The 27,652-nt window shown below is 49.7% G+C and overlaps 1 protein-coding gene across 1 annotated transcript in view; it reads left to right on the top strand.

Moving 5' to 3' along the window:
- Dlg5 (discs large MAGUK scaffold protein 5) overlaps nt 1–26,436 on the top strand; it is a 112,883-nt gene extending 86,447 nt beyond the window's left edge. The window contains exons 15-32 of the mRNA XM_028758520.1: nt 71–1,090; nt 1,782–1,905; nt 2,250–2,394; nt 3,598–3,710; nt 4,265–4,354; nt 4,575–4,725; nt 8,283–8,445; nt 8,570–8,703; nt 9,326–9,475; nt 10,431–10,614; nt 11,586–11,734; nt 12,474–12,644; nt 14,367–14,560; nt 21,554–21,697; nt 21,944–22,071; nt 23,071–23,180; nt 23,696–23,805; nt 24,719–26,436. Of these exons, the coding sequence (XP_028614353.1) occupies nt 71–1,090; nt 1,782–1,905; nt 2,250–2,394; nt 3,598–3,710; nt 4,265–4,354; nt 4,575–4,725; nt 8,283–8,445; nt 8,570–8,703; nt 9,326–9,475; nt 10,431–10,614; nt 11,586–11,734; nt 12,474–12,644; nt 14,367–14,560; nt 21,554–21,697; nt 21,944–22,071; nt 23,071–23,180; nt 23,696–23,805; nt 24,719–24,822 (3,384 nt within the window). The 3' untranslated portion in view covers nt 24,823–26,436. The remainder of the gene's footprint in view (nt 1–70; nt 1,091–1,781; nt 1,906–2,249; nt 2,395–3,597; nt 3,711–4,264; nt 4,355–4,574; nt 4,726–8,282; nt 8,446–8,569; nt 8,704–9,325; nt 9,476–10,430; nt 10,615–11,585; nt 11,735–12,473; nt 12,645–14,366; nt 14,561–21,553; nt 21,698–21,943; nt 22,072–23,070; nt 23,181–23,695; nt 23,806–24,718) is intronic.
- Nucleotides 26,437–27,652: the final 1,216 nt, after the last annotated feature.

Genomic DNA, 27,652 nt, shown 5'->3' with positions numbered 1-27,652 from the left:
CTCTCTCTCTCTCTCTCTCTCTCTCTCTCTCTCTCTCTCTCTCTCTCGCCTCTCTTTACCCCTGGCTCAGGTGTTTCCCCAGAGCTCCTCATGGAGTGGCCAGAACATCTTTGAAAATATCAAGGACTCAGATAGGATGCTGAGTTGCCGACCCCATGGCCCAGAGGTCCAGTCGCATAACAAACGGAACTTGTTACAGCACAATAATTCCACACAGACGGACATTTTCTACACTGATCGGCTGGAGGACAGGAAGGAGCTGGCACATTCTGGAGGCAGCAGTTCTTTTCTGCACAAACCCTTCTCTGGAGCCTCCTCTCCAGCCTCCCCTCAGGCCTGTCCTAGTACCTCTGAGCGTAGTCTGAACTCATTCCGCTCTGATACCTCTGCAGAACGTGGCTATGGGCTGGTGGACATGCAGAGCCAGCGGCCACTGCTGTCTTTTGAGACTGAGGTGGGCCCCTGTGGGGCAGTAGAGGCTCCCCTGGACAAGATAGATCCCGAGGGCTCCAATAGTGGTGGGACCTGGCCCAAGGCTGTGATTGGCTCCACATCAGGGCCTGAGAAGCTCTCTGTGTATAAGAAACCCAAGCAAAGGAAATCCATCTTTGACCCAAATACTTTCAAGCGCCCACAGACGCCCCCCAAAATAGACTACTTACTTCCAGGCCCTGGGCTTACTCATTCTCCCCAGCCCTCCAAGAGGGTAGGGTCTCTGACACCCCCAAAGCCCCCCAGGAGAAGTGACTCTATCAAGTTCCAACACAGGCTGGAGACCAGTTCTGAGTCAGAAGCCACTTTGGTGGGCAGCTCACCTTCCACAAGCCCTCCAAGTGCCCCACCTCCCAGTATGGACCCCAGCGAGCCCATGCATGCTTCACCTCCTCGGAAAGCCAGGGTCCGAATTGCCTCCAGCTACCACTCTGAAGGGGATGGAGACACCACTTACCTGCCTGCCAAGAAGCCCTGTGATGAAGACCTCACCTCCCAGAAAGTGGATGAGCTGGGGCAGAAGCGGCGCCGGCCAAAGTCTGCCCCCAGTTTTCGGCCCAAGATCTCTCCAGTAGTGATCCCTGCTCAGTGCCTGGAGGTAGAGGTTGGACTGGGGCTGGAGCAGCTGGGATGGGAGCCTGCCTAGGAGCCCACACAGTTTCCCAGGCTCGTACAGAGCCTTTGTTGTTGGTGTGTGCCTCCAGGAGTGCATGGGGGGTAGGCGGATGCCCACGAGCAACAGTCCTCTCTAGGAGGTGGGAAAGGGGCATGGTGCATGCATGGCAGTGGGAGTGGCACCAAGAGAACACTTACCTGAACATAATGTTTGCTTTGCTTCTAAAGAAGTTTTTGAACTTATTTTTTTAAAAAAAGCTAAGTGACAGATTTGGCCCAGAACATTAGGGGGAGATGGATGGTCCACATGGAGCTGGTAGTTGGGCAGACCAACTGCGTGTCCTCATTTCCAGAAGGGGAGACTGCTTGGAGCTGAAACTCCTGGGGCACAGTGCATGCTGCTCACTGCACCCCCTGTCCCAGACATGCCTACTCACCTGCCATTCCCACAATCTATTTATTTGATAGATTCTTTCTCTGCGTTTGTCTTCTGATGGGTCTGGAGAAGAAACCCTTTGTCTACGCAGGTGTCGGACAGTGTGAATGGGCAGTGTCTCCTCCCACTGGTCACTCCTTAGCTGGAGTGGGAGGAGCTGGTGCCTGGGCAGAAGTCAGCTTCCAAACATGCTGAGTACTCCTTTCTCCAGCAGACATTCTTGCCTTTGATTCTGCAGGAACAGGAGTGTGTTCCAGCCAGCGGAGAACTCTCCCCTGAGGGCCAGGAATGGTCCCTGTACTCACCAGGGCATGCTAGCCGGCATGGCAACCCCCTGCTCTACCCCAACCGGCCATCTGTGGGTAAGCTGCTGGGACAGGAACTGGGAGCAGGGTTGGTATGTGCTCACAGGGGTGTCCAGTCTTTGGGAAGAGGGGATATGTCACATATGTTCAGCCTGTAATTGTGGTTGGTGGTCCTGTCTCTGAAGGATATGTTCTTGGCTCATTGTCATGGGTCAGTCCTCTCTTACGATTGGGAAAAGGCCAGTGGTCAAAGCCATACAACAAATTTGGTGGCTAAAAGTCTCTACCTAGAACCCTTTTCCTTAAAGACTGCTACTGTCTGGTGTTTGTGGGAGGGTAGATTCCAGTCCAGCGCTGTCGGGGTGTCCTGGAACCACTGTTCTGACCCAGCCCATTTCTAGGCACTGTTCCCCGGAGTATGACTCCCAGTACCACTGTGAGCTCCATTCTGAGGAACCCCATTTATACCGTGCGCAGCCACAGGGTGGTTCCCTGCAGCTCTCCACCTGTGCTCCGTGATGCTGGCTCCCAGAGCTTGTCACCCAGGTATGTCAAGGCACCTATCTTATCCTGAGTACCAGCTGTCCAGTCTCCTGGTTGGAGAGCTATTCACACAAAGGCCTGTGAACAGAGAAGCCTCTTGGCTACCTAGAAAAGGGCTGAGGCAGCAGAACTGGGCTTAGAGGATGCTGTGTGAGCTCACTCTAGTATTCAAAAAAACCCAAAATTAAGAAAAATGAGAGAAGGGGCTCAGGATCACTCTATTCATTTGTTTGGCAAATTTTTTAATGAGCACCTACTATGCTCCAATAGTTGTTCTGGTTTCAAGGGCAGACAGTGGTAAACTTGAAAGGCAGCCTTTCACTCATGTGGAAGGCAGACAGATGAGAATGTATACAGGGTGTGGTGATAAGTGGCCCTGAGACAGTGAAACAGGGTGGCAGATGGACTGTGATTGGAAAGAGGGTGTCTAGGACAGAGTGGTTGCAGAGGGTACTGGGGCATAAGAGCAGCTGTTGTGACTAGAAGAACAATGATGGCAGCCATAGGAGCTGGGATGTAGGTCAGTGGTAGAACACATGCCTACATGTACAGGCCCCTGGGTTTAATGCCTCAATGAGAAAAAAGTAAAACAACAGTATCCATACCAAAGTTCTGAAAGGAGAGCTGCAGGGCTGAGGGCTGGGAGCCTGGGAGGGAGCAGCGGCAAAGCTTACCAGGGAGTCAGGAGGAGGCCCACTAATGCACAAACTCTGAAAGACCTCCAGGGGAGACCTCAGGAGGAGGAGTTTTAAGTGGGGAAGAGATGTCATCACTACACAACCTAAACCACTTTGTTGGGACTGACTGCAGGCCAGTCAGTGTGGATAGCCCCTGGCTGAGCTCTCCTGGCCTAGCTTCCTGGGCATGCTGACCTAAGTGAGCTACAACACTGCTCTCTCCAGGACCCTCCCCCAGACCATGCCCCCTCCAGGCAGAGTCTTGTTCTCCCTGTCCATCCCACCCCTATACAGCCCTTGTGTGGTCCCTCTGCTACTGATGGTCCTGAATAGATGCTGTCTGTGTGAAGCAGCTCATGTCAGTCTGCTCTCCTAGGCAGACAGTCTGCTCTCCTAGGCAGACAGCAAGGGCACCTTACTCTTCTTCCGTCTTAAGGAGGTTCAGGCCGCTTACTGGGTTTCTCCCTGGTGGTCATGTCTGGTCTTAGCCCTTCTCCAGGGCCCCCTCATCTCTCTGATTCACTCACAGTGTCCAGCATCAGGGACGCCTCAGCCTGGACCTGAGCCACAGGGCCTGCAGTGACTACTCTGAGATGAGAACCTCCCAGGGCTCCAACTCTCTGCCCTCCAGTGCCCGCCTTGGTAACTACCACTGGTGTTTTAGTAACCAGGGCTTTGGGTGGGGTGTCCACATGACTCCTTTCCCTCCAGTTCCCTCCTCTGGATGACTGATATCCTGTGAGCTGTCTGTCATGTCAATGTTTTCTGAGCTGCTGCCTTTGCCTGCAGGGTCTTTGAGGGTTGCATGGTAGTTCCAGGTGACCTCTTGGTTGGAGTCCTGTTTCCTGACCCTGAGTTAGTCATTCTGGGTGTCCTATATGGATGCATACTTGGGGGAAATGTAACCCAGAGGAGGTGTCCTGTTGCTCAGTAAAGACCCCTGGGAGGGGTCTTTAGGGCTTCAGAGAGAAGATGGAACATCCAGTGCAGCAGCTAGGTGACTGTTGCGTTTTAGGGCATGTGCTCCTGTTCTAGAACATTCCAGGTCTGCTTCTCTGTAGTCCTGCATGGATCATTTCCCTCAGGGATATTCAACAGGCTTTTTGTGTTACTGTGCTGACTGCTGAGTGGATGTGAGGACCTAGGGCTGTGGTTTAGTCACGGGCCTGACACTGTGTCTCCTCCTGAAACAACAGGGTCTTCCAGTAACCTGCAGTTCAAGGCAGAGCGGATTAAGATTCCATTAACACCAAGATATCCTCGGTCTGTCATGGGCTCTGACAGAGGTAAGAATTGGGCATTCCCTCCTGTGCCTGCTGCCCCTGGGTCCCCTTCTAGTCATCTCTGTGGGCTGGTAGAAGATGACTGAGCCTAGCCCTCACCTGTTGCTGTGGGGACAGTAGGCAATGTGGAGACTCTTGTCAGGGCCCTGGGTGTAGGATGAGATGCATGCAGCCTGTGTGTAGTTGGCAGAGCCAGTCACGTCTGCCTCTTCTCTCTTGGCAGGTTCATTGTCACATTCTGAATGTAGCACTCCTCCCCGGTCCCCGCTGAGTATCGATACCCTGTCCTCCTGTAGCCAGCCTCAGACCTCAGCCTCCACTTTGCCCAGAATTGCAGTCAACCCCTCTTCCCATGGGGAGCGAAGGAAGGACAGGTGAGTGTAATGAACGCCTGTGGCTGGGGTAACCCAGAGCACTTCATATCTGCTCCAGTGATAGAGTAGTCCAGAGCGCCTGAGGCCTATTGTAGAAACAGTGGGTGCTGGAGACCCAGCAGGTCTGGTGTAGATGGCGGGAACAGAGCAAGGTGGACTCTTCCCCCAAGCAGTGACTAAGCAAGATGCTGGAGATGGTCTGCTGGTGCAGGGATATCGAAGTGCTTGCTACTGAACTGCTTGCCAGGCCCATTTACAACACTGTTCTAAAAGTCTCAGTTGCAGGAGTGTTCCTGCAATTAAGTCCGTTTCACAAGAGTGGGCTGTATCCAAATACCTGCCGGAGTTCTGTGGATGCAAACGTAGTGACTGGCCTGACCACACTAGAACCAGGACTCATTCTTATCCCTTGGTCTTTGACTCCCACGTACAGTTTGCTGCATTTTTTGGTTCTTTTGCCCTGCCCCAAAGTTTATTTTATTTGGAGAAATGAAATGCTCACAGGCAAGTGGCTCTCTGTGCGTTCCAAAATAGCCAAGTAAGACTATCTTACCACATATGTATGGTAGCCCTGTCTTACCACATAGTAAGAACCTGTTGCAAAACAAAACAAACCCTAAATACATAAATAAATAAAATAGGTCATATTTGATTTGAAAATCTCAACTTGTGAGAAAAGAAACTCAGCAAGTATTACCCCAAGAGCCCAGGGGAACAGATGTACCTAACCCCAGGGCCCAGGGCTCTGGCCCAGGGCATCAGCTATAGAACCTAGGGTAGTGTTCAGGGACTTTCTGGCTGGCACACATGAGAATGTGGATGGATTTGCTCAGCTCTGGCTCTGCCTTCTCCAAATGATGTGTGTCCTCAGAAGTAGAAGGGGCCTTGTCACGTGAGTGATGCACTGGTCATCAGCACCCTGCTTTGGGAGAGAGCCAGGTAGGTGTGAGTGATTCCTGCCCCGCCCTGCTCCCAGTAAAGTCAGAGATGAATGATGGGAAGATAGAAGAAGTAGACATCTGCTGCTCTCCCTTCAGATGCCGTTGTTCACAGTCGAGGCCCTCTGTCAAAATCTGCCCGTGCATAGATGTGGACTGGCTTAGTTAGGGTTTCATTGTTGTGAAGAGACACCAGGACCAAGACAACTCTTAAAAATATAAAGGCAAGCATTTAATTGGGGCTGGCTTACAGTTCCGAGGTTCAGTCCATTATCATCATGGTGGGAAGCATGGCAGTGTCCAGGCAGACATGGTGCTGTAAGAACTGAGAGTTATATACCTTGATCCAAAGGCAGCAGGGGGAGACTCTCTTCCACACTGAGCAGAACTTGAGCACTAGGAGACCTCAAAGCCGGCCTACACAGTGACACACACTTATACTAACAAGCCACTCCTCCTAATAGTGCCATTTCCCATGAGCCAGGCATTTAAACCACCACACTGACATAACTTGAATAAAAACAAAGCCACTGACGCAAACATGCATATAGGTCACTAGGAGTTTCTCTCACCCAGAGTCTGTCTTTCCATGTCAGGAAACCCTGATTCATAGGGTCATTTGGAAGTTTCGTGTGTGTGTGTGTGTGTGTGTGTGTGTGTGTGTGTGTGTGTGTCTGTCTGTCTTTCTGTCTGGCTGGCTGGCTATGTGTGTGTATGTGTCTATGTGTGTGTCTGTGAGTTTGTCTGTGTATATATGTCTGTGTGTGTTTTGTGTTGAGGTATATGCACATGAGGGCAGGTGTGCCCTTGGAGGTCAGAAGAGGCTACTGTATCCCATGACATTGGAGTTACAGGTGGCCCAACATGACTGCTGACAACTGAGTCAGGTCCTGAAAGAGCAATACACATTATTAAGAGTGAAGTTAATCTCTCCAGCCCCAGCCTCTTAGCTTTTATATGACATTATTAGATTTGTTCACTCACTTTTTTTTTTTTTTTTTTGATACAGGGTCTCTCTGTGTAGCCCTGGCTGTCCTCAATCTCAGAGATCTGCCTGCCTTTGTCTCTCAAATGCTAGGATTAAAGGCACCACCACTACACTTTTACAAGCTAAACACACTATGTTGATGTGGACAGAGGGAACTGTAGTCACTGGATGAGGATGCACTTTGCGTTGAAACTAGTCTTGCGTCCTCCTTGATGTAACTCTATTGCTCTATCTTCTCAGGCTGGGCTATGAGGATGGTCTTTAGGTGGCTGTCTGCTAAGGGTCCTTGTAACTACCTGCCACTCTAATGCATGTACAATGCAAGAACTTACTGTAGAGCTACAAGGTCGAGGGAAGACCTGTAGAGAGGTGGGTTTGGGAAGTAAAACTGCCTGGCAGGGTGTCAGTAAACTGTAAGAAGAGTTTCATGGGCGTATGGAATGGTGAGATGGCTCAGCAGATAAAGGCATTTGTTGCCAGGCCTGTCGATTTGAGTTTGATCTTCCGGACCTACATGGTGGAAGGATAGAACTGACCCCACCCCGACACCCCAAATTGTCTTCTTATCCCCATACATACACATGACATGCATATGTGTGCAAGCACATACATACACATAAATAAATGAATATAAAGATAAAATATTTTTTTTTAAATTAGGGGAAAAGACATTTTACTCTTTGCTATTCCAAGACACAGCTGTGGGGACTCAGGCTGAAGTCTTCTGTACTTGTGGGTGTTCTGTTTGGCTCACAGTAGTGACAGGCCTGTCTCAACCTGGAACTTTCCATGGGCTCTAGAGGGAATCCCCGGAGGAAGGGTAATCTTCCTCAGCCTTTGATGGAGATCAAGAGGCCCTAGGCTGATGAGGTTGCAGCTAGAGGAGAGCTTGGCCGTCTTCTGTCTGTTCAATTGTGTAGTCTGTCTCCTTCTCTCCTAACTTTTACCCATCAATGTGTCTCTTCCACCACAGAATCCTTCTGAGGCTGCCCGTGGCCGTGAGGCCCAGGTCCTCCTCGCTGAGGAGTCTGAGGTTGGCCTGACATGAGGTTCTCACACCCCTTCATGCCCTGGGATATGGGAGGCAGCTCCCTGGCCAGTAAATGCATGGATGGATTCTTGCTCCAGTGTCCCTCAGCCCACTTCTCATGGCTTAAAGCTGCTTCATCTTCATCCTAGGGACCCATAAGTCTAAGAACTGGCTATTCTTATTATTTGTGGGGGAGAGATTGTAACTGCAAAGCCATCACGTTTCCCCAGTGGATGTCTTCAGAACCTCTCTCACAGAATCTTTTCATCAAATAAAAGTGTGTGTGTGTGTGTGTGTGTGTGTGTGTGTGTGTGTGTGTGAGAGAGAGAGAGAGAGAGAGAGAGAGAGAGAGAGAGAGAGGAGTATAGTCCACATGAACCATTCTCTGTCTTTTCTATATTTGTTTTGATGTGCTGTGTTTGTATTGCATGCAGTTTCAGGAATGTGTACCTTTGCCCAAAGCTGGTTTTCCATTTTCTATCATTATCAGAACACCTGAGCTCCAGGCCATTCCTCACACTGCTGACTGCATGCTGGATCTTGCCTTCCCATTCTACTGCTTTGGCTCTGAGTCCCTGAAACCTTTGGCTCCTTTTTCCAGGCCTTTCATGGAAGAGCCACGCCACGTGAAGGTGCAGAAGGGTTCGGAGCCTCTGGGCATCTCCATCGTGAGTGGAGAGAAGGGTGGTATCTATGTCTCCAAGGTGACAGTGGGGAGCATCGCCCACCAAGCTGGACTTGAGTATGGGGACCAGTTACTTGAGGTAAGAGGGAGTGCCCCTTCCTTCCTTCCCTCCTCTCTTTCTCCCTACAAAGCACTGTTCCCACATCCATGTTCACTGCCTCAGTCATTGCCCATCATTGACTCCACCCTGGACATCTTCCCAGTTCAATGGCATAAACCTGAGGAGTGCCACTGAGCAGCAGGCCCGGCTCATCATCGGTCAGCAGTGTGACACCATCACTATCCTGGCCCAGTACAACCCACACATTCACCAGCTCAACAGCCACTCCCGCTCCAGGTGAGCTTCCCAGGGAGCTGGTGTCCAGGCTGGGGGTAGAGCGATAGGTATGATGGGATTACTTACCTGATGTCAGTTCCGAGTTTTTGAGATTCTTCTAGTAAAGGAAAATGAATCACCTTGGATTTGGAGCAAGGCATATCCAGAGACAGGATTCTGAAGCACTAAGAGTGTAGACAGCTGGGGCTTGGGGGAGGAAGGAGTTGTAACCAGAAGCTGAACCTCTGGCTCAGGATCCATACTCAGTGGTGGACTCTGTGTGAGCAAACACTGGACACCTGCCTGTACCTGCGCCTAAACTGTGGGTCCCAGGGTAGGTGACAGGAGGGGTGACATGTCCTATGCAGAGCCACCATGGATGGATTGACAGAGAATAAAAGCAGACAAAAAAGGAAAGTGGCTTTGAGTGTCCTCCAGGCTGGACACCTTTGGAGAGGGTTCCTTGTTGGTGTCAGGCAGAGCCTGTGGGGCAGGTAGTAAAGTTCAGACTCCTGTGTCTGTCTTTCCAGGACTCGGCGTGTGAAGCCGGGTTCCCTTGTCACAGTCCAGGCCTGTTGCCAGTGCAGGAGGGGTGGCTCCAGCTGCATGTGTGCATCACATTCCTTCTGTTTTCCACCCCCAGCTCTCACCTGGACCCTGCTGCTACCCCTCACTCTACTCTCCAGGGCAGCAGTGCCACAACCCCAGAACATCCCTCTGTCATTGACCCACTGATGGAACAAGATGAAGGCCCTGGCACCCCCCCAGCCAAGCAAAGCACCTCCAGCTCCAGGTCAGCACAGGCATGCTGAGTGTCCATTTGACTTCCAGCTCCAGTAGGACAGAGTCCACACCAGGCCTGTCATTTTCCCCTCCTCCCTTCCTCCTTCCCCTCCCCTCCTTCTGTCTGTCTATCTTTCCTTCTCCCATGCTGTTTCCAGACATCCCAACTTTATCAGCCAGGAATGCCTTGGGGCTCTGGCCAGCAGGGCAATGTTGATGTATGCCCAGGCCCTGGCAAGGGTAGTGAGCTGCTGTGCTGAGAGAGGCAGCCATGGCTGAGCTCTGCAAGAGTTGTCAGCTAGGCATGGACATTTCCTGTGAGCACGCTGGGGCTCTTAGAGAAACTAGGGAACAAATAGTATCAGGAGAAGGTTTTCTAATGGGAACCTTGTGTCAACCCAGTGTCATGCAGACTGAGACAGCTCTGCCTGGGGACACTCCCACTGGAACATAGCTGCAGGCAAATTGTCACCAGGGTTGGGCTCTACTCTTTTGTATCCCGTTCTGGGTGTCCACAGGTATCTGGGTTCCTCACTGAGCCTCACCTGTTCCTCTTCAGTTTTTGTCAGCAAGAACCCTGCGTAGAAACTGCTCAGGTGTGTCCCTGCGGGAGCTGTCTCTGAATAGCGAGGCCAAGACAGGCAAGCTCAGTCCAGGAAGGCATGTCTCCTTAGGCACTGAGGCATAGCTGGGCCAGAAGTATGGGGGTCACCCTTAGCTCTGTCCCCTATTGGCTTTCTCGTTTTTTCTTTCTAAATGGTTTGTTGCCCTCCTTCTTCAGCCTCTCACTTTGCTACCCTCAGCCTTTGACCCTGCACTGACTCAACAGAGGAGGGTCTGTGACCAGCCCATCCTTTGGCTCTCTGGAATTCCAGACCTGTGAAGCAAGCAGGCAGGGCATTGGCCATGACTCAGTCTACCTCTCTCCTTGTACATATTAAAGACTTCATTTTCCTTCCCAAAAGGATTGTGGGAGATACCAGCAAGAAGACCCCTGAACCCCGCACTGTTTTCATCAAGAAATCCCAGCTGGATTTAGGGGTGCACTTATGTGGTGGGAACCTGCACGGAGTGTTTGTGGCCGAGGTGGAAGATGACAGTCCTGCCAAGGGTCCTGATGGCCTTGTGCCAGGAGACCTCATCCTAGAGGTAAGTTCGTCTACTGTGTGTGCCAGGCCGTGTTCATGTGTTGTCAGCTTGTGTCCTTTCACATGACACAGGATATGGAATTCTCCTTCACCCAGCAACTTGTCAAGGGAGGTTATTCGTGTTCTAAACGATGGGCACTACCAAGCCCTGGGCAGTGAGGTGGGCCACTGAGGCATCCCAAGGGCTCAGCCTCGGCTCTCATCTGGGACAGCCAGAAGGAAGTGCCAGTCTCATGAGCCATCGGTCTCTGAGGTGACTGGTTTGACTCTCTTGCTCCGTCTCTGGGTCTCCTGTGCCCTGGGGGAGAAGGCACACAGACGGCTGTCTTAGTTAGTCACTATAGAGAGTTGCTATAATCAAACACCATGGCCAAAGCAACTTTGGGAGGAAAGGATTTATTTCAGCTTACCCTTCTAGGTAACAGAACAGTCCATCACTGAGGGAAGTTAGGGCAGAACTCCAACAGGACAGGAACCTGGAGGTAGGAGCTGAAGCAGAGATTATGGAGGAGTGCTGCCTACTGGCTTGCTCTCTGTGTCCTGCACAGCCTGCTTTCTTATGGAACCCAAGTCCAGCAGGGACTGGGTGGCCCCTCCCACAGTGGACGGCACCTTTTCACATCAATCAATAATTAAGAAAGTGCTCAGTAGGTTTGCTTACTTCCCAGTCTTATGGAGGTGTTTCCCCAGCTGGTGTTCTCTCCCCTCAGATGACTCTAGCTTGTGTCAAGTTGACATAAACATAGCCAGCACAATGCCAAAGATACAGTTTTATAAGCAGCAAGTGGAGGTCATCATTGCTAGGTGGTTCCATTGGCTCTAGTAGCCATGAAGTCATGTAGGGCAGGACACTGGGAAGGCCTATATCAGGGAGGCCGGCAGAGTCTCAGACCAGCACCATCCTGCAACCTTCTGAATACCCAAGTGATCCTGCCACTATCTTTCTGACCCTGATACCCTGTCCCTTGTCAGTATGGCCACCTGGACATGCGCAGCAGGACCGTGGAGGACGTCTACGTGGAGATGCTGAAGCCTAAGGACAATGTCCGCCTGAAGGTGCAGCACCGCCACGAGGAGTTCACCAGGGTCAAAGGCCTGCCTGGCGACAGCTTCTACATCAGGTGCCAGCAGAAGGGTTAGGGCCAAGGGAGGGCCTCTCTGCAAAGTTCATAGGGTGACAGGATCCCTACACCACTTGCCTCCAGGGCTCAGGCCATCATTAGCATTGCTTTTGCCTATACGAGATGCTTTTTTTTTTTGATGGGGAGGAATTAAGACTGCAGGAATTTTGAGACCTGAAGCCTCTTACCTTGTGGGTTGTGTTCCTCCTTTGATCTCTCCTGAGTCTCTCAGAGCCCTCTGCAGTATGCATGGGTCCCAGGTGCCCAGGGTGCCCATGGTGCCTGTAAGTCATGTGGGTGTCATGATGTGGGATGGCATCAGGCGTCTTCTCTGAATGGCTCAGGGCTTCTGTCATGTCCTCCATGACATGAGACACGGAGTCGATGAAAACGTGTATGAGTGATACCCTTCTCACTCAGCAGGTGGGAAGTGACTCCCATCCTAGGGAGGTGACAGTCTACAGGAAGCAGTGGCTTTGACTTCAGAGACAGGCAGATAGAAAATGTCTGTTTGAAAGGACAACGTGCAGGAAGTCTTTCTCCAGTGGGGATGAGCTCTTAGCATTAGGGAAGGAAGGGGGATAACTCTATCCTGCTCTGTAACATATGTAAGGGGGCCTCTTCAGGATGCTTTCAAATCCTTTTCTTCCTGATGTCTGGACACCACACAGACAGCTGTCTCAAGAGGCAGGTGTGTGGCATGGCTTCTTCAACCTGTGTCCTTTATTCCATGGTCCAGGGCCCTGTATGACCGTCTGGCAGAGGTGGAGCCTGAGCTGAGTTTTAAGAAAGATGACATCCTATATGTAGATGACACATTGCCCCAGGGCATGTTTGGGTCCTGGATGGCCTGGCAGCTGGATGAGAATGCCCAGAAGATCCAGCGTGGGCAGATTCCCAGCAAATACGTGTAAGTCTTCTCCATCTCCAGGCAGGGACCACAGAGCCGACCAGTGTGGAGTGGCACCTCACAGGGGGACACTTGCCTGAGCTGCTAGAGAACTGACTCGTTTGGGAGCTGCAGTTCCAGCACATGTGACCCAGATCACTGTCCAGAAAGCTGCTCCTCATAGTAGTCAGTGGACAGCCGTGCCACAGCCAATCAGGATGCATAATCTCTTCTTCCAAACAGTTATGAAGCTGTCATTGTTATATCAGATGAGTCTGTCCAAGGGACTCATATAGCCTGTATCCTCACAAGATATGTGCAGTCATCTCCATAATTTTATTTACTTATAGACAGACAGACATACAGACACACACACACACACATGCACACACACACACACACACACAGATTGGATAGGGTCTCATATAGCTCAGGTTGACCTCAAACTTTCTATGTAGACAAGATGACCTTGAGCTTATTCTCCTGCCTCCATCTCTTGAGTGTTCAAATCAAGGGCATGTACTACTATACTCACTCTATGTGGTGTCTTGAGCGTGCTCGGCCAGCACTTCACCAACTAGATCACAATTCCAGTTACTCCAGAGTTAATGTTAAGGCATGTTCATTGCCTCTGAGAGAAACTCAATTAACTATTATCCTGTGTTACCCTATGTCTGTTTTTGGTTGCTATAACAAAATATTTGAAGCTGAGAAATTCACAAGAAAAAGAGGTTTGTTTTTCTCTTGGTTCTGGAGGCTGAGAGTGTGAAGTCAGGTGGCCTCATCTGTTCAGCATCTGGTGAAGCCCTCATTGGCCACTTCACAGTATGGTAGGGGAGCAGAAGGAAAGAAGAAACACCATGGCCACATCAACTCTTATAAAAGCAAGTCTTTAATTGGGGCTGTCTTACAGTTTTAGAGGTTTAGTCCATTGTCATGATGTTGAGATACATGGTGGCACGCAGGCAGACATGGTGCTAGAGAAGGAGCTGAGTGTTCTACATCTGGATCCACAGGCATTACGGAGAGAGACTCTGAGACTGGCTTTGGGTTTTGAAACCCCAAAGCCCACCCACAGTGGCACACTCCTTCCAACAAAGCCACACCTCCTAATCCCTCTCAGGTAGTACCCTGATGACCAAGCATTCAAATCTAGGAGTCTCTGGGGGTCATTCTTATTCAAACCACTATAATGAGCACTACTACAAAGCCAGACTAGCTCTCTCTTTAACAACCTACCATTAGAGGAAGTAATTGATCCCTTCTGAGGGTAGGGACCTAACCAATCTCCACTACACAGTCTCTTAAAGACACTTCAGTACTTCATCTCAGTACTACTACTCTGGTGATCAAGTCTCCTACAGCATATGGACCCATATCCAAATCATAGCACACTCCATCACTTACCCCACAGCCCTAAGCCATTCATCTGCACTTAAAATCTGTAGGTTTCTCTTTAGGCATTTCATGCAAATACAGTCACATGGTACATGGTCAGACTGTAGTGTCTGTACCTTCCGTGGCAGAAAGCACAGCTAGCAGTGTCACTGGCACTACTGCCTTGAGCTTGGTGTTGGTAGAAATTTACCTGCTCTGAAGCTGTACTCTGAACTTATTGCCATGACGATGCCCAAGGGCTCTGAGCCATGGGAACAGCCAGTAGTTAAGGAGGCCTGGGGGTTGCTGGGGGAGCTTCCTCCCTTCCCATGGTCCTCCCAGCATTGTCCTTCTCTGTGGCTGCAGGATGGACCAAGAGTTCTCAAGGAGGCTCAGCATGACCGAGGTCAAAGACGACAACACAGCCAAGACACTGTCGGCAGCTGCACGCCGTTCTTTCTTCCGAAGGAAACATAAACACAAACGCAGTGGGTCCAAAGATGGCAAGGACTTGCTTGCCCTGGACACCTTTTCCAATGACTCCATTCCTCTCTTTGAAGGCAAGTGCTGGGCTCATTCCAATAGGCTCTGGGGGTGAGAGGTGGGGGTACCAAAGCTTCACCATGAGACTTCACACAGCGTACATGCCTTTTGGGTACTTGTCTGTGGGTCTCCCTGCCCACATTGGCTAGTTTGGTCCACAAGGGCAAAGGGAGCAGAGATGTCAACTGGGGGTTTGGAAACCCTATGAGTACATACTGTGAATGACCACACCAGTACCAGCTAGCTATCAGGATGCAGGTCAACTTTATTTATGGTGATTCAAAGCTTATAACATTTTGGGGGACTGAGGGTAGGAACATTCAGGATGGGCAAAGGTCACTTGCTGGGGGCTTAGGGTACCTAACACCTCATTATCATGAGGAAACATGTCAGGAATCTTAGGTGCTGGCTGAACAGGTTTTATCAGGAGAAAGGAAATTGATCCTGTTAGATTGTTGAGGCTGTGTGACATTCCTCAGGCAGAGGTGTACTTGTGGGAGGTGGGGTGGGGTGGGGCTTAGAATTTCCCCCGACAAGGTCAGTGAAGGAGAAACCCTGCTAATGAAGGTAGTCTCCCATATTGCACCAAGCCCAGAGGCTTTCCCTTCATGGTGGACTTCGACCTTAATTAGCAGCTTTCCCATACTTGTTGGGCAGGTAGACATTCGGACTGGTAGGATGGTCCTGAGAGTCTGCCAGTGCAGCATGTGGCTTTAAACCTCAAGATCTCTTCTTGGCCACCATATTTATTTGTACCTCCAGCCCTGTTTCAGGAAGGAGAAGGTAAGGCAAAAGTGGCAAGGGCTAGGAGGCTGGGGAGATGGCTCATGACATAAAGTGCTTGCTGTACAAGCTCAAGGACCCAGTTCAGATCCACATAGCAAAAGCCGGGCGTGATGAGTCTGTGATCCCAGCACTGAGAATGAAGACAGATTGAGGGGGCTCATTGCCAACCAGCCTAACTGAAACGTGAAACCAGGCGAGGTGGTACATACCTTTAATCTCAGCACTTGGGAGGCAAAGGCAGGTAGATCTCTATGAATTCAAGGATGGCCTGGTTTACATAAAAAATAACCAGGTCAGCTGGAGCTACATAGTGAGACACTGTCTCAAATAAATAAATAAATAAATAAATAAATAAATAAATAAATAAATAAAGCAAGCAAGCAAGCAAGCAAGCAAGCAAGCACAGTGAATGTTCCCTGTTACCATCAGGCAGGCAGGCTGGATAGACATAGCCCATGGGGAGTCCTAGTCTGCTTTCAGTTTCTATACAACCTATAGCTTTAGTGTGGGATTGTATGTATATAAATGCACACACACACACACACACACACACACACACACACACACAAAAGTTTATCTCTTGGTGATATTGTTGGCTCTGATTTGCCTTTTTACCTCTAAAGCCTGAAACACTATCCTGACATTAGCAGAGTAAGTTGCTGTTATGTTACTGTGAGGTTTCTCTTGTGCTTCTTAGCCAGGACCACTCGCCTGACCCCTTCCTTCTTTTGGGCTATGCTCTCAGAAGGCCTCTTCTTTCTTCCGTAGGCGCCATCTCTCATGTGTTCAGTGAGGGGCTGGTGGGCGTGTCCGTGTCAGTGCTATGGAAGTTCTGCACTGCTTATTAAAACATTTTTTTTAAATATTTATTTTGTTTGTGCATGAGTGTTTTACCCACATGTATGTATGTGCACCAGGTGTGTGACGTGCCTACAGAGACCAGAAGAGGGTATGAGATCTCCCTGGGGCTGGAGACTGATGGTTACAAGCTACCATGTGGGTGCCAGGAACCTGGAAGGACAGCCTGTGCTAATAACCATTGAGCCACCTCTCCAGTCTCACCACTCATGTTGAAACTGGTTTTTAGCACCAGATGCCTTCTGGATTGTTCTGTTTTCCTGCAATGACCCTTCTGTCACTGAAAAGACTCCCTGTCTTATTTCTAGTGGTGTCCTCTTTGGAAATTCTGTAAAGTGTGATTTTTCATTTCCAATCCCTTTCTCTCTTGCTTAGTCTCCACTCACTTGACCTCTTTTCTTGCCACTGAAGTTCATACTTTGAACTTCCTTATAGTTTTGTTTACTGTTCCTGGGGAAGGGTAGGATAGTGTAGGGTAGTGTAGGGTAGGGCAGCTTTTATTTCACTTACTGTGGCAGGAGGTGTTTTAACACATTGTATCAGAGTATGCTCTAAGTGGCAAGTGTGGATGAGTGGCAGGACACCCATGTGAGCAAAGCACAAGTCTTCCATTACTATGCAATCAGGACTTTTAACGTGTCCCTGTTACCTACCCTGTCTTTTCTTTGTGATCGCCCCTTTCACTTCTTCCATGTTCCCTTGTCTGTCCTTCTGCTCTACTTTGAGTGTAATCAGGTATTTCTATTACCCTGCCAGTTTCTTGTAGTCTTTTGGGGATTTCAGTGGCCCTTACCACCTGCCTCTGACTGATAGCCCAGGCCATTGTGTGGACCAGTTTCCTAAGAAGTCTGAAGCGCTGGCCCCAGCACCCCAGCTTCTGTACCATTCCTGTTGTTGCCCCAGTTAGTGTGTTGGTGGTGTTCACAGGTCCTCTTCACCTCTCCCGCCCGTCTGTCTGATCTTGTAATCTTTCTGCTTTCCTTCAAAACTTCTTAGGGATGCTTAGTGTACTCAGGGATGTATTTTCTCCATTTTGTCCAAATGTTTTACTACTTTCCAGAATTCCCCTTCTATATAGAATCTTAGATTGGCGTTCACAGGCTCACTGTGGTATGTCAGAAAACTGGTACCAAGCCTCCTCTAGATACCCACATCTATAGGTGTTCTGGTAACTCATGAATCACTGGTATAGGATTTGCATATGGCTTAAGTTTATCTCCCACATATTTAAGTGTCTCTAGATTACTCATAACACTTGATTTGAATATTTCTATCTGTAGTTGATTGAATCCATGAACTCAAAACTATGAATACAGAGGGCTGACTGCATTTTGTTTAAGAGCTTTTAATTACCATTCTTAGAGCTAAAAGAGATGGCTCAGCGTGCAAAGAAGCTTGCTGAGCAAGCCTGGGGACTTGAGTTTGAGTCCCTGATCCCACATAAAGATGAAAGGAAAGGGCTGACTCTGTAAATGTATTCTTCTGACCCCCACACGTAGCATGCATGCCCACGCATACAGGTGGCATGCATGCCCACACATACACAGATGGCATGAACAACTCAAAAAAATGTTCTTTAAAGCTGGGAAGATTGTTCTATGAGTAAAGCAAGTGTTTTACCTGGCAAGTGCCAAGGGCCAGAGCTCAGATCCCCAGTGTTTATGTAAATGCCATGGGAGATCTATCAAGGAAGACAGCCAATGTCAGCTTCTAGTGTACACACACACACACACACACACACACACACACTGCAAGGAGGGTGTTTATGGCTGCTGTAACAAATCACTATAAAGATAGTTTAAAACAGTGTATATTCATTCTGAAAGCCAGATGTCCAAGACCAGTGCCACAGATCAAAGTCAAGGTTCCAGCAGCTGCCTGCAGAGCTGCGAAGGAAGGCCTGTTCCTAACTTCTGTTGGTTCTGAGCACATTACTATTGTCTTGAAACCTCCTTCTGTTCCTTCACATCCACTTCTCCACCTGTGTCTGCCTCAAAATTCCATGTTGTGATGGCATTTAGGCTCCTCCCATACAACTCAGGAGAACTTTACCTCTCTAGAAAAGGTAATAGTCATAGATTGTTGGGACCTAGAAGTAAACCAGCTCTTAGAGCACATTTGGACCTACCAGATAATGTCTCTATGAGAGCTGCCACTCATGTTTTTATACCTAAGGTAACATCCCTTCAGCCCAGCAGGTTTGGGCATTGTCTCTGATCCCGGCCTCAGGCCTCACTCTGCTGCCCCAGCATGTTTACCTTCTTGTTCTAAAATCCACCACTTGATGGTAGAGAAAGTAGTAGCTCATTGTTTGCATCAAGCTGCTTCTATGACGTCTTGGTTCTCTGATGACATCTTGTTGGTCTTGTGTCTTCTGCATGCTTTTCCCCTCTTCTTTCCAGCCCTTTCACTGCTTCAGCCTGCCATGATGCTTCTCAGTGACTTTGCCCTGCGCTCTGTCCATGCTGGCCAATGTCTTAATTTCAGAAATTGCCTTATCTAGTGCCATAGTTTCCATTTGATTATTTGTAATAGACTTTCATTCTCCTGCCAAGACTACCCAGATCTTGTCTGTCATAATAAAAGTCGGCACCTGTGAGAATTGTCTGGCAGCTGTCCTGACTGGGCGACTCACCTTTTCTCTGCTCCATCCTGCTTCATAAATATGCCTAGCTAGAAATTGTCAGTTGAGCTGTAAAGAATAGGGAATGTTAAGGCTGAGAGTTAAGCCTTCCAGCAGCACCTCAGGAGCCAGCACTGGTGGCCCTGGGTCCAAGGAGAGGCTGAGCTGACCTCAGCCCGACTGCAGCTTCTGTGCTGTGTGCAGTTCACTCTGACCCCTAAGCTGGCACCTGGGTCTCAGCCCCACTGCTCTGCAGTTTTGTGTTTTTCTTACACATTTAGCTTCTTGTTTCTTAGAGCTCTGGAATTTGGCAAATGTTTCCAGGGACACCTCTGATTTAGACTTAGATTTTTAAATTTTCTCTGTATTTATTTACTTGTGAGAGGGGAGGTAGGTATTATCTCTATGCATGCACATACATGGCATGCATGCCTTCCCCCTACACACACACACATGCACACATGCGCGCGCGCGCACACACACACACATGTACACACACGCACACACGCGCACACACACACACACACACACGCACATGCTCGCACACGCACACACACGTGCACACGCATGCGTGCCAGTGCACGCCGCACATGCCCTCTCCCACACACATGGTATACACCCCCCCCATATCATGTACAATTTAAAAAATGCTATACAAGGAGCTGGGGACATTGTGTTATGAGTAAAGCATATATGGTGTGTGCACTTGTGTGTTTATGGTTGAACATGCACTCCAAGAGGCCAGAGAATGGCTTGTGTTATTTGAGACAATGTCTCTTGCTGATCTTGGAGCTAGGCTGGCAGCCCTCCTATCTCTATCCCCACATGGCTGGGGTTATAGCCAGGTGGCCATGGCTTTTTACATGGGTGCTGGGAATTTGAGCTCAGGTGCTCATGCTTGCATAGTAAGCACTCTTACTCAGCTTCCTAGACTCAAGCTCTTGCCCCTCCCTTTCCACTGCATTTCTGGCTCTTCAGGTGTGGCTGCTGTGAATACCCTAAACTCCAGTTTGGTCTCACTAGCTATGGATAGTTCCTGTACACTCTGCCTGAGTGCCAATGTCTTGGCAGCAGCTCTCTGCCCAGGTTTACATTTTACCTGTGCATGGAATCATGGAGTATTGCAGAGTCCTCAAGAGAGGGGCATGACTTCCTATGATGCCTTTCAGAAACAGTCTGAAGGGGAGATGGAGCCACAAGCCATTTATGGTATTATATCATTATTGTTGGAGGTTAGCAACACACACACACACATACACACAGGCAGAGAGAGACAGAGACAGAGAGACAGAGACAAAGGGGGTGATATTCACTAGAGTTTTTTTTTCTCAATCTATGAAAACAAACCTATAATAAGTGTCATTTGGAAAGACATACTTCCAGCTCAATATAATGGCAGTATCTGAGGAGGCTAGTGTGGAGGGATAGAGTCATCAACAATATTGGTTATATCCGTATCTCTAATTGTTTAAAAGAGAAAGTGCATGGGTGTTCTGAGGTCATGGATGTAGACTACAGACTAATTGGTCCCCAGGTCAGGAAGCAATTGCTCCTCAGACGCAAGCACATAGATGAGCGTTTTGGGGCAAGATGATACTCACTCCCTTTATTCTGCCCGTGGGGTTGGTCTTTGCACATGGGTGTCTGTGTTTCCAGGTTGCTGTGCCACTGTCTTCTACCTGTAGCACCCCCACAGAGGTGTGCAGACCCCACAGAGTCCTGGCCTTCCTACATCTACCTGTCAGTCACCCTGTACCCTCTTCCAGCCAGCTCGTCCCTACCCCCATCTTAAGCCTGACCTCATCCAGCTTGAGCCAGGTTACCTCAGCACTCTCCTTTCACTCACATACCTGGAATCCTCATACAACATTTGTCTGGGAATCTGATATTGCTGCCTTGGGGCCCCAGATAGCATGAGCTTCCAAAGGATAGAGGCTGGATGAATGCTTTATGTCTCTTTGTGTTCTGAGAGGCCAGTATACACTATCTGGAGTCTCTAGGAAGCCAGTCCTGATAGCTGTCTGACCATCTCTTCCTGTAAGAACTTTGTGCATTGGGGGTGGGGTTCCTATTGTGTTAACTAGGAAGGTGGCTTGATCACTAAAGCTAAACCAGGGCAGCAGCTGAAGCCTCACAGGAGGTTCATCCATCTGCAGCATACAGTCTGAGCAGGCTGGGCAGCCCAGGGGGAGTGGCCCTGTGTTCTAAACCCAGGGCCCTTCTGTCTTCTGGCTCAGACATTTCCCATCTGTATGGGCAGAGCTGGCTCGGAGCACCACCTCTTCTGCTCTATGGGCTGAGGCCAGAGATAAAACTCATCACCTCCATCCTTGTCGTCCATGTCCTATGGGTTCCAAACCTCGGAGCTGTGTCTTGAGTGAGCAGAAGACAGGAAGTGGGTGTAGTGGTCATAGGATAACTGAGGAAGACCTTGAGTAGAATGAAGGATAAATGGATATCAGTTGTTCCCAGTGTCCTCAGAGGCAGAGGAACTCCTGCAGTGTCTTGAATGACTCCATGAGTGGCCATGCTCTGGTGTGCCTGAGATGTAGACCTGGTCCTGATAAAGCTAGGCAAGCCTCCGCTATCACTGGCCTAGTTTGAGAGACAAAGAAGACAGACATGCCCAGGTAGGTAAGGTTAGTTGGGCCTCTGTAGATGAGCAAGGTCAGGGCATGGCTGCCCAGCTCTGCTTTCTTCTGTCTAGCCTGGGCCCATGACCTTGGCCCTCTCTGTCTCTTAGACTCAGTGAGCCTGGCCTATCAGCGGGTCCAGAAAGTGGACTGTACGTCTCTTCGGCCTGTCCTCATCCTGGGGCCTTTACTGGATGTGGTGAAAGAGATGCTGGTAAATGAGGCACCCGGCAAGTTCTGCAGATGCCCACTAGGTAAGGGATGCTCCTGTGTTCACTGGATGTGTCTGTCCCTATTTATCTACCTTTTTGGCCATTTAGAGTAATTGACATACAGAGGCTAAGGGTCCTACTGATGCATACAGACCCCACCTGTAGCCCTCTGTTCTCCACAAGCAAGCAGATAGTACTTTGGGTCTCTATGCTGATGATCAGTTGCTCTGTCTGCATTGGGGCCCTTGTCTGTGTCCAGCACCTTGACTTCTGCATCTTACCATACAGAGGTGATGAAGGCCTCCCAGCAAGCCATTGAGCGAGGTGTCAAAGACTGCCTGTTTGTGGACTACAAGAGGAGGAGCGGCCATTTTGACGTTACCACTGTGGCTTCAATAAAGGAAATCACAGAAAAGGTACCTAGGACTTTGTCCCAAGGGTTGAGCTCCTCTGGTATCTAGAACCCTCTGCCCTGGCTCTTAAGCCTTGGCTAGCTCTCCTGCCTGGGCCTTCTGCTCTTGATCTCATCTTCCTGGATACTATGAGTCTCTGCCTTGACCGCTAACACACAGATCCCTGAGAAGGACCTAGGTGGTGTCACCAGCATTGTGGGTACATGCAGCTCTGCTTTCTGAGGGATGCTAAGGAGAGCTTTAAATGCTGGGAAGGCCTTCTCCTAAACCATTCTTGGATGGGTCCCTGAACATATGGGTACAGAGAGCCACCCACCCAGTACCTGACCCCATAAAGGCCAAGAGTGTCTCTTGATGCTTTTGACATCCTGGAGTCCATTTGCCAGGAACTAAGTTAGGTGCAAGATGTGCTAGTCAAGTAGATACTCCTAACTGTTCCTCACCCTTTGGCCTTTGTCTTCTCCAGCTGCTTCTCTGGTCTCCCGTTCCCTCTTCCACAGACAGTGTGAGCAGCCAGAAGTTAGAAATGCCCATTTCTTTTTTGATGCAGACAAGCTTCACTTAGGAAACATGTCCGTCAGTGGGGAAAGCTACATGCAGGGTCCCTGTAGTCTTTCTTAGTCTGACCCCCTTCCTGGGGGCTGAGGGGCTCATGGGGTATATTTCTGTTATAAGCATGCAAAGCTGTGTGTTCCCCTCTCCCACCACAGTACTCATTCTTGTTTAATGAAACAGATTTGTGAGGCCAGGATAGGGTGGGGCTCCAAGAAAGTGTCCACATTGAGGTTTGGCTTGCTAGCTGGCTCCCACTCACACCTCAGCAGCCATGAGTAGGCGGGGAAAGATGAATCCCCTAGTCAGTTCTCCCTTCCTGTCTTAAGTGGTCTTCCAGACACCTTGCTTGTGCTGTCTGGTATTTTTGAATGTAGAGGAAGGTAGAGTTGTGTGGGGCTGGGTGGGTCCTTGGGGCCTCCATACTCACTCTCTGCCACTGTCCCTCAGAACCGGCACTGTCTTCTGGACGTCGCCCCGCATGCCATCGAGAGGCTACACCACATGCACATCTACCCCATTGTCATCTTCATCCGCTACAAGAGCGCCAAGCACATCAAGTGGGTGTCTGGGCCGCTGCCTTCCTGCTGGGGGTGGGCCTGATGCTGGGACAACAGCACTGCCCTCAGACCCGGGACCTGTTAGCCAGGCTTTGCACCTCCTTCCTGTTTGGGCACAATCACAGTTCTAGAGTATGGCTGGCTCTGTCAGCAGAGCTCCCTTTCTTCTCAGCATGTTGTGCAGCAGCCCAGTCCAGCTCAGCTGCACTCACTGAGGCCCCTCTCTGCTTGGCTTTTCTGTGCTGGTGAGCTCCTAGTGCCTGTGTTTGGAGCCACCTAGAATGTCTGTCAGCTTTGTTCATATCCTGGGTAGTGAGGTGCCCAGATTCCCCACCAGTCCACAGTTCCCCATACAGCCTTGAGGCTGTCGATTTAGGGGAATGCCCTCTAGATGCTCTGCCCTACCTAGCCAATACCTGTCTTCATGGAGGCCCCTGACACCCTTGACCAAGGAAGGAAGAGGGGACCCAGGGGTAGGTTCGAGACTCATCCTAGTTTCCTGCCTGCCCCTGCAGGGAACAGAGAGACCCTGTCTACCTGAGGGACAAGGTGACGCAGAGGCATTCCAAAGAGCAATTTGAGACAGCACAGAAGATCGATCAGGAGTACAGCAGGTACTTCACAGGTACGTGGATGTGGGTCCAGCCAGCCCAGAGCTGGGGCTTTTCTCAGGTGACTTTCCTAAGAATGATAACAATGCAACTTTCGCAGGTAGGCCCGGCTCAGCTGCCCCATACCCTTTGTTACATAGACATTTGGCCCAAAGGCCCAGGCCAGGGTCAGAGCTGTTCCAGGTGGCAGGGCTCCACAAACCAGCCTTTGAGCATGGTCTGACCACAACATGCAGTAGGACCCAGCAACATAACCACAGTGACCCCACACAGGTTGGGAACTGCAAGAGCCCAGGAGGACCAGCAGTGTGGGTTCGGGTCTAGTTGAACACTTCCAGGGGCCTTAGCCTTGTCTCATTTTCATTTCTGGCTTGTCACAGACCAGTAGACCAATAGAAAACGGAAAATGGTTTTGTTTTGTTTTTTGTTTTTTAAAAAGCCCAAACTCTACATATACTGATTTGTTTTTAAATTAAGTTAAACAGAAACAAAATTACATTAACTTTGTTACTTTCTGAATGTACCTGGTTCTCAGGGTATGTCCACTGTGTTTTGGAGTAGCGCTAGCTTGCTAACCAGGTCCTCCCTCACCTCTAGCCTGTCCTGTTGCTGTCCCCCCACTCTACCACCTACTAGCGTGCCCCCCAGGCTGTTTCTCCAGTCCCCAGTACAGGGCAAGCCAGCCACTGCCACTCCTACACAGGCATTGTGGTAGACAGTTTGTGGGCAGTCAGTGTAATCCAGGTAACTGGGGTTTCTCCTTTGCCTAGTTTCATGCTGAAAGCAGGAGGGTCATGTGGGGGAGAGTCAAGAAGCCCACAGACACGCAAGCAGGAGAGCATGGGCCGTGTCCATTTCCCTTAGTGGTCGGGAATGTCTTCCTTAGAGCTGACCTAACCCGTTTGTGTTTGGTGGACTTCTCTGCAGGGGTCGTCCAGGGTGGAGCCCTGTCCAGCATTTGCACTCAGATCCTGACAATGGTCAGTCAAGAGCAAAGTAAAGTCCTGTGGATCCCCGCTTGCCCACCCTAGCAGAAAGCTGTGCCAGAGGCACCTTCTTGACTGGATGGTGCGGACAGCTGGCTGTTTTTTTTCCAGCCAGTAGGGGTCTGTGTCTATCTGTGGACAAGCTGGGAAGGACCAGAACCAGGACTACAGGAACAATTCCTTTGTTAAATGGAGGGCCACAAGATTTGGGCCCAGCTGGTGGACAGCACTACTCACACGTGCGCTTTAAAACAGAAAAAGCAGAAACACAAAAGACTTGGCCCTCTCATAGCCAGCCCAGCAGAGGTGCTGCTGTGCCCAGGACCTCCTTGATCACAAGTTTACAAGCCTTTTCTAAGTATTTGTTGTCTATGTTTACTTGAATGGCTCCATGTTGTCGGTGCCCAGCCCCTGATCCCGACCCCTGTCACTCCCTGTTGGTTTGATGTTACTGTCTTGGGCAGGACAATTCTGAAACCTCGTTGTGGGGTAGGGGGATGCTTTGCTACAGGAGGTTCCTGTCAGTGGGACCAGTGCTTTGACAGACTTCCTGCTCCTTGGTGGCCCCTCCCCTGGAAGACATAACAACTGCAGGTGCTCAGACCACTGTTGGTACCAGAACCAGTGCCTTGGTGGGGCCATCTTGCCGCGGCAGCACTCCCTCTCTGGGAAGGCAGCTTTGGCGTTCTTGCAGATTCACCTCTTGGCCTTTTTCCTGCCTCCCTGGCCTCGTTTCTTCTCCAGCTGTAGTTTATATTTAAGCTTCACAGTCTAGTCAGTCCTAGATTTCCTCAGCAGGGGGCATGGGCGTGCCATTGATTCCCCATAGGTTCTGAGTTGCTAGGCAGGCAGCCTTTGTCAGTGCAAGGTTGCAAGGTAACCATTACACTGGTATGGGTATAGCAGCTCTTTCTAGCACAAAATTGTTCATGTCACAGACTTTGAAATGAGAGCTTCTAGTGGATACAATGGTCAGACTCGTAAGAAGAAAACCTGGGAGCCTTTTCATCTTGATTACAACATTCTCAGCCTGATTCCACGAGGACGTTCCCATTCTTTGTTGAGTTTTCTGTTTTTGTTTTTGCTTTTCAATCTATTTTTCTCATCCCCTCGCCCCACCGCACTTCTGATGCCAGCCTATCTGCTAAAGAGCTGATTCAGTCCCTTCTTCAACTGTGTGTCCTGTTAATAGGTACTGTACTGGGTTCTGTGTGTCATTGGGGTAGGACCTATATTTTAATATTGTTCCTAACATTTCATTTTACTAGCAAGAAATCTTTGATTTCATTTTATTCTTTGTAATTCTAGACATTAGATTGTAGTTTGACCATTATTGACTTTTTTTTTTAAAGGGATGTATTTTCTTGCACAGCTGTTTAAGGATCGAGAGAGACAGTTACAGCCCTCAAGGCTGTTCTGTGCCTTACAGGCACACATTTTCTAACTCAGACAACTGAGAAAAGCCGCAGACCACTCTCAAGGTCTTACTCTGCACAGTTGCAGAACTGGGGCTATTTCCCTGGTCATAGGCCCTGTTCAGTGTTCAGCGAGCAGCAGGCAGGTATGGATCTGACAGGTGGGACATGCTGTACTAAAATGTTACTTTGTATCAAAAACAAAACAGACTTCAGTACAACAAATAAAGGTCAGTTTGTGTAACCTGTGTGTGCGGATCCTGATGGATGCAGATCCTCCCTCTACTCAGCCTGTTTGTAGCTTCTCTCTCCTGGCCTTTCTTTACTCCACTGAGGCTCTGTGAATGGAAGCCTTGAGTAGCTGCTTTCCACTGGAACCTATGCAATGCTGGAGCCTGCCATACTCTGACTGATGAATGAGGTTCATTGGCAATCGGTAGTCTGTTACCTGATGCACCCACCTCTGCTGACTCCTGTTGTGCCCTGCCATCTGTCATCTGCCCAGTGGTGCAATGAGTGATGGTTGCAGCTTGACCAACCCTCAGGTCCTCATGTTCAAGCTTCCAAGTGTCAAGCTGTGCTATGAGAAGCAAAGAGGAAGGAGCATTTTGGATGGGGGGTGCGGGGGGGGGTTGACCCAGAGGGTCCACATTCGGTGTGCTATATGAAGCCTCAGGTTGGAAATGCCCTACCTGGCGTGGGACCTTGTTGTAAAAACACCTCAGAGAATCACATTGTTACACCCAGAACCACAAGGCCTCAGAAGCAGCCTGCAGAGGAGGCAAGTCGAAGGTGCTGGAGGAACTGGGGGAGTGGATGGACAGACATGGCCTGTGGTTACAAGGAAGCAGGGCTCAGGCCTGGAGTACAACCTGCCTCTACAACTACTATTTGTGTGTGTGTGTGTGTGCGCGTGTGTGTGTGTGCACATACGCACGCGCACATGTATTAGTGAGCACACTTGCCTGTGGGTATGTATATGAAGGGTGAAGGTCAGAGGTCAGCATCCAGAGTCTTCTGTTATCATTCTCTCATATTTTTTCCCTTTTTGAGATAGAGCCTCTCATTGAACCTGGGGCTTACTAATTTCTGAGACTCTCATTTCCACCTTCACAGCTCTGGGGTTATAGATTTACATTACCACCTCTGGCTCTTATTTTTATTTCTTTAAACATGGGTGCTGGGATTTGAACTCTGGTTCTTATGCTTACACAGCAAGCACTTTGCCTACTGAGCCATCTCCCCTGCTCTTCTCTGCCCCTTCTGTTTGTGGGGGTCTCAGATATCTACTGCCAAAGCCCCTTGTCAGTATGGTGGTCAGACCAATTCGGGCAGTCCTGGTATGGATGACTCCCTCATTTCTTCCTGTTCCCACAAGTTCCACCATGGCCTTATCCACAGCCTACAGAGCAGTATAAAAGTTTGGCACTTGGAGGATGGGCTAGGCTTACCCTGACTTG

Source organism: Grammomys surdaster, unplaced genomic scaffold (assembly GCF_004785775.1).
Source record: "Grammomys surdaster isolate TR1022 unplaced genomic scaffold, NIH_TR_1.0 126198, whole genome shotgun sequence".
Taxonomy (NCBI): Eukaryota; Metazoa; Chordata; class Mammalia; order Rodentia; family Muridae; genus Grammomys; species Grammomys surdaster.
This window is presented reverse-complemented; position numbering and strand designations above follow the sequence as displayed.